Genomic DNA, 7,500 nt, shown 5'->3' on the forward strand with positions numbered 1-7,500 from the left:
TGACGGGGCGTCTCTGGGGGGGGGGGGGGGGGGGGGGGGCTTTCATCAGGAGGGGACGGAGATACGAGTCGACTCAGCCGGCACTTCCTGTGTGACGTCTGGTGCTCCCGCAGCAGCTCTCAGAGCCAAAGCAGTCAGTGACGACACGACAGATTAAAACGGTTCTGATAAACACAGTGAGGGGATCAATACGGGTACCGTCTAATACCTGGACCTGTGTCTGCAGAGTGCACCAGTCAGTGTCTTCTAAGCTTTGTTAGATGGGTGAATAAATGTATTCAGTAACATGAATGTTTTCCTACATGAAGTTTAGCTCGTTAAAAAAACACTTTTCTAATTTTGGCTCTCAGAGAATCCTTGAAGGCAAAAACCAGGAGGAGTTACCAAAAATAAATCCTGCTCATTACTACATGAGACAGTTAAAAACATGGACTGGTCGACATCAGATCGATCCAAAATGGAAGATTTGAGAGAATAATTGAGAAGGTAAATAAAGGATGAGTCCAACCGGGACCCTGTTGTCATAGACTGGGAAATGCCCCAGAGGATCACTTTATAGCCAGTGGAGGTCGTTCACCACCGGCTGCCAGCAGATTTGTCACCAGTCATTTTGAACCCAAATAGACATAGTGAAGTCTTCAGTGAATCCAGAGAGGCTGATATTTAAACCATGTAGAAACAGTGTCAGATATCAGACAGAGCCTCCTTGTCGTCACTCCGCTCAGATTCATAGAAGACTGTTATCTTGTCGCCTTAAAGGCCTCAGCGTTAGTTCACAGCGGCGGGGGGGGCGGCCCGGTGTTGGAGGAGGTTTCTCATCCTCCAGCAGAGTAAAGTGGTTGTTGTCAGCAGAGATGTGAGAGAGAATGTGAAGGTTTCCTGAAGCTCCGCACATTATTTATGACGCTTCAAACTCCCTCGAGGAAACTCAGCGATTCTCTGCTGCTGTCTGCCAGCCAGCAGATTTAAAGATGACATGAACTCTAATTAATCAGCATGTCCTCCTCCTGAAGGTGGAAACACACTGGAAACAGTGTTCCCATCAGGCCTCAGGCCTGATACCGACCAATCAGAGGACGCGTCTTTATACAGACTGATACCGACCAATCAGAGGACGCTTCTTTACAGACTGATACCGACCAATCAGAGGACGCTTCTTTATAGACTGATACCGACCAATCAGAGGACGCTTCTTTACAGACTGATACCGACCAATCAGAGGACGCTTCTTTATACAGACTGATACCGACCAATCAGAGGACGCTTCTTAACAGACTGATACCGACCAATCAGAGGACGCGTCTTTATACAGACTGATACCGACCAATCAGAGGACGCGTCTTTATACAGACTGATACCGACCAATCAGAGGACGCTTCTTTATACAGACTGATACCGACCAATCAGAGGACGCTTCTTTATACAGACTGATACCGACCAATCAGAGGACGCGTCTTTATACAGACTGATACCGACCAATCAGAGGACTCTTCTTTACAGACTGATACCGACCAATCAGAGGACGCTTCTTTACAGACTGATACCGACCAATCAGAGGACGCTTCTTTACAGACTGATACCGACCAATCAGAGGACGCTTCTTTACAGACTGATACCGACCAATCAGAGGACGCTTCTTTACAGACTGATACCGACCAATCAGAGGACGCTTCTTTACAGACTGATACCGACCAATCAGAGGACGCTTCTTTACAGACTGATACCGACCAATCAGAGGACGCTTCTTTACAGACTGATACCGACCAATCAGAGGACGCTTCTTTATACAGACTGATACCGACCAATCAGAGGACGCGTCTTTATACAGACTGATACCGACCAATCAGAGGACGCTTCTTTATACAGACTGATACCGACCAATCAGAGGACGCTTCTTTATACAGACTGATACTGACCAATCAGAGGACGCTTCTTTATACAGACTGATACCGACCAATCAGAGGACGCTTCTTTATACAGACTGATACCGACCAATCAGAGGACGCGTCTTTATACAGACTGATACCGACCAATCAGAGGACGCTTCTTTACAGACTGATACCGACCAATCAGAGGACGCTTCTTTACAGACTGATACCGACCAATCAGAGGACGCTTCTTTACAGACTGATACCGACCAATCAGAGGACGCTTCTTTATACAGACTGATACCGACCAATCAGAGGACGCTTCTTTATACAGACTGATACCGACCAATCAGAGGACGCTTCTTTATACAGACTGATACCGACCAATCAGAGGACGCGTCTTTATACAGACTGATACCGACCAATCAGAGGACGCTTCTTTACAGACTGATACCGACCAATCAGAGGACGCTTCTTTATAGACTGATACCGACCAATCAGAGGACGCTTCTTTACAGACTGATACCGACCAATCAGAGGACGCGTCTTTACACAGACTGATACCGACCAATCAGAGGACGCTTCTTTATACAGACTGATACCGACCAATCAGAGGACGCGTCTTTACACAGACTGATACCGACCAATCAGAGGACGCTTCTTTATACAGACTGATACCGACCAATCAGAGGACGCTTCTTTACACAGACTGATACCGACCAATCAGAGGACGCTTCTTTATACAGACTGATACCGACCAATCAGAGGACGCTTCTTAATACAGACTGATACCGACCAATCAGAGGACACAACACTTCTTCATACAGACTCTAGACTGTCTCTGATTGGCCGGATCCTTATATTCTTACCCTGACCATGTTACGCCCTGTGCCTAAATCTAACCAATCACGGTTCCCCATGCCAAACCCCAACCAATGAAGGGTCTCGTGTGCCGAAACCAAACTAATGGATGTCTGATGGGTTGAACCTTCCTTCACCTTCTGAGGAGGTTTTTCACCCAGCTGGAGAAGAGAAGTGAGACGAGTCCACTCTGACTGTCAGCTAAGTCAAGTCTTCCTCTCAGGGAGTTAAAGACAAACTCACTTTAGTGAAGTCGTTCAGAACAACAACACCAAACCAAACCCCTCAAGTCAAAAACAACATCCCATAATGCACCAGTCGAGCCGGCTCACCTGTGACCAGGAAGGTGCAGCGGCCCGCCCCGGCCTCGTTGGTGATGTCGCAGGTGTACTCGCCGTAGCCCTCCCGGTTCAGAGCTCTGACCAGGTAGTTGGTGTCGTCTCGCTGGTCGCTGAACTGCCCCACGGTGAGGAGGCGGGAGCCCAGCTTCCACTCGTACCGCAGGAGGCGGGCCGGGTGAGCTCGCAGCAGGCGGCAGGTGAGGCTGAACGCTCGGCCGAGAGCCTGACGGATCTCCGTGTACACCGGCTCCACGGTGGGGGGGACTGTTAGAGAGAGGCAGGACGTAAGAGGCAATACACCTGGAAGGTTCGTCAACAAACAGAAACACCAGGATGTTAACAAACTCATGTTTTTGTTCCACGAACTGTAGAACTATAACGTTAAAGCAGATCATCAGAGAGTGATCTACCGGATCTACCAGTCAGTTCAAACCCAAACGATGAAAAAATACTGCCAAGGTTTAGAAACACTGCAGCGAGGATATCGTGAATGAAGGACACCAGACTCCACTGACTCAAACAGTAGATTTACCTTCCACACTGATTTGTGTTTTAAACACCACCAGAATCAGACGACCTGACGGAGGCAGCAGCAGCAGCAGCTCCTCACTTCTGACAGCTAAAATCACTGTTTCTGTCAATGCAGTCTGGCTCAGGTGCAGATCAACACTTTGGATCTGAACCTCTATGGATTTACCTCCTCATCAGAGAACACAAACCCTCCTGAGCTGACCTGAACGTGGACTCACAGTATCTTACTGACAGAACTGATAAATCCAGACTGAACGAAGCTCGATTTAACCAAAGTCACGGCTCCATCTGCAGCTCTCTCACTTCACTCTGTGATGAAGCCCGAATGCCTCTGAAATACCCTTAAACCTCTTAAGCACTTTAAATATTTAAAGTCAGACGGGCGTTGACCTCGGTGCCGCAGCGCTCTGCTAAAGGGCACAAAGGCAGAGTTTGATCTCTCTTTTAAATCCCTGCAGCAGAACTTCCTCTGAGGATTTCAGCCACATTACAGGTGTCACTTCACAGATTACCGTCCTGCTGTCAAACACGGATCAACGGAGCAGAGACCAGCAGCTGCAGGCGACCGTCCTCTGACCTGCAGCGGCACGCTGAGGGGAATCATCCGGATGCTCGGCGGCAGGGGGAGTACGAACGCTGCCCGGCTCCAGGGACGAGGCAGCGACAGCTCCACATGATTAATTCAGACTGAGAGGTCAGAGCAGGACGCAGCGACGGGTTTAAAACTTAACGGACAAAATCACAAGTTTAAAAGACGTCTGACGGCGTTAGAAAGTCCTGAATTAGTTTTAACCCTCTGCTCCCCAAACGCTGCGTCTGCGTCCTCGCTGCTTCTTCTTCTTCTGGTGACGTCATTTCTTGGAGGATCTTCAGAGGCTTCATGTCCCTAAAATGTGAATTCATTCAGTGGATGTAGAAACAGAAGCTAAAGATCTGTGAACCCTCCAGAAGAGATCTGAACTGTTTCAGGTTCTACTTTGTGAGCGACGGAGGTTTGATAGAACAGAAAGAAACTAGCACACACATACTATAGACCTCCACTACACACTGACACACTGACTAACTAGCACACACACACACACACACACTATAGACCTCCACTACACACTGACACACTGACTAACTAGCACACACACACACACTATAGACCTCCACTACACACTGACACACTGACTAACTAGCACACACACACTATAGACCTCCACTACACACTGACACACTGACTAACTAGCACACACACACACTATAGACCTCCACTACACACTGACACACTGACTAACTAGCACACACACACACACACACTATAGACCTCCACTACACACTAACACACTGACTAACTAGCACACACACACACTATAGACCTCCACTACACACTAACACACTGACTAACTAACACACACACACACTATAGACCTCCACTACACACTAACACACTGACTAACTAGCACACACACACACTATAGACCTCCACTACACACTGACACACTGACTAACTAACACACACACACACTATAGACCTCCACTACACACTGACACACTGACTAACTAGCACACACACACTATAGACCTCCACTACACACTGACACACTGACTAACTAGCACACACACACACTATAGACCTCCACTACACACTAACACACTGACTAACTAGCACACACACACACTATAGACCTCCACTACACACTAACACACTGACTAACTAACACACACACACACACACACTATAGACCTCCACTACACACTAACACACTGACTAACTAGCACACACACACTATAGACCTCCACTACACACTGACACACTGACTAACTAGCACACACACACACTATAGACCTCCACTACACACTAACACACTGACTAACTAACACACACACACACTATAGACCTCCACTACACACTAACACACTGACTAACTAGCACACACACACACTATAGACCTCCACTACACACTGACACACTGACTAACTAGCACACACACACACTATAGACCTCCACTACACACTAACACACTGACTAACTAACACACACACACACTATAGACCTCCACTACACACTAACACACTGACTAACTAGCACACACACACACTATAGACCTCCACTACACACTGACACACTGACTAACTAACACACACACACACTATAGACCTCCACTACACACTAACACACTGACTAACTAACACACACACACTATAGACCTCCACTACACACTGACACACTGACTAACTAACACACACACACTATAGACCTCCACTACACACTGACACACTGACTAACTAACACACACACACACACTATAGACCTCCACTACACACTGACACACTGACTAACTAGCACACACACACTATAGACCTCCACTACACACTGACACACTGACTAACTAGCACACACACACTATAGACCTCCACTACACACTGCCACACTGACTAACTAACACACACACACACTATAGACCTCCACTACACACTGACACACTGACTAACTAGCACACACACACTATAGACCTCCACTACACACTGACACACTGACTAACTAGCACACACACACACTATAGACCTCCACTACACACTAACACACTGACTAACTAACACACACACACACTATAGACCTCCACTACACACTAACACACTGACTAACTAGCACACACACACACTATAGACCTCCACTACACACTGACACACTGACTAACTAGCACACACACACACTATAGACCTCCACTACACACTAACACACTGACTAACTAACACACACACACACTATAGACCTCCACTACACACTAACACACTGACTAACTAGCACACACACACACTATAGACCTCCACTACACACTGACACACTGACTAACTAACACACACACACACTATAGACCTCCACTACACACTAACACACTGACTAACTAACACACACACACTATAGACCTCCACTACACACTGACACACTGACTAACTAACACACACACACTATAGACCTCCACTACACACTGACACACTGACTAACTAACACACACACACACACTATAGACCTCCACTACACACTGACACACTGACTAACTAGCACACACACACTATAGACCTCCACTACACACTGACACACTGACTAACTAGCACACACACACTATAGACCTCCACTACACACTGCCACACTGACTAACTAACACACACACACACTATAGACCTCCACTACACACTGACACACTGACTAACTAGCACACACACACTATAGACCTCCACTACACACTGACACACTGACTAACTAACACACACACACACTATAGACCTCCACTACACACTGACACACTGACTAACTAGCACACACACACTATAGACCTCCACTACACACTGACACACTGACTAACTAGCACAGTTAGTTTGTATTAAGCTGAAACACACACACACACACTCACACACACACACACACACACACTCACACACACACACACACACACACACACACTCACACACACACACACACACTCACACACACACACACACACACACACACACACACACACTCACACACACACTCACACACACACAAACACACACACACACACACAAACACACACACACACACACACACACTCACACAGACACTCACACACACACACACACTCACACACACACTCACACACACACAAACACACACACTCACACACACACACACACACACACACACACACTCACACACACACACACACACACACACTCACACACACACACACACTCACACACACACACACACACACACACTCACACACACACACACACACACTCACACACACACACACACACACACACTCACACACACACACACACACACACACACACACACACACACACACACACACACAGGGGTTAGAGCTATAAAGGTCTGTGGTTCATCTCGACCCCCCAGAAATGTTCCA

The 7,500-nt window shown here is 47.3% G+C and overlaps 1 protein-coding gene across 1 annotated transcript in view; it reads right to left on the reverse strand.

The window, feature by feature from the left end:
- The window catches only part of mdga2a (MAM domain containing glycosylphosphatidylinositol anchor 2a), a 73,919-nt gene that overhangs the window by 17,794 nt on the left and 48,625 nt on the right, over positions 1–7,500 (reverse strand). Inside the window, exon 9 of the mRNA XM_070842655.1 lies at positions 3,062–3,334. Coding sequence (XP_070698756.1) covers positions 3,062–3,334 — 273 coding nt within the window. The remainder of the gene's footprint in view (positions 1–3,061; positions 3,335–7,500) is intronic.

This window comes from Pempheris klunzingeri, chromosome 13 (genome assembly GCF_042242105.1).
Source record: "Pempheris klunzingeri isolate RE-2024b chromosome 13, fPemKlu1.hap1, whole genome shotgun sequence".
Lineage (NCBI taxonomy): Eukaryota > Metazoa > Chordata > Actinopteri > Acropomatiformes > Pempheridae > Pempheris > Pempheris klunzingeri.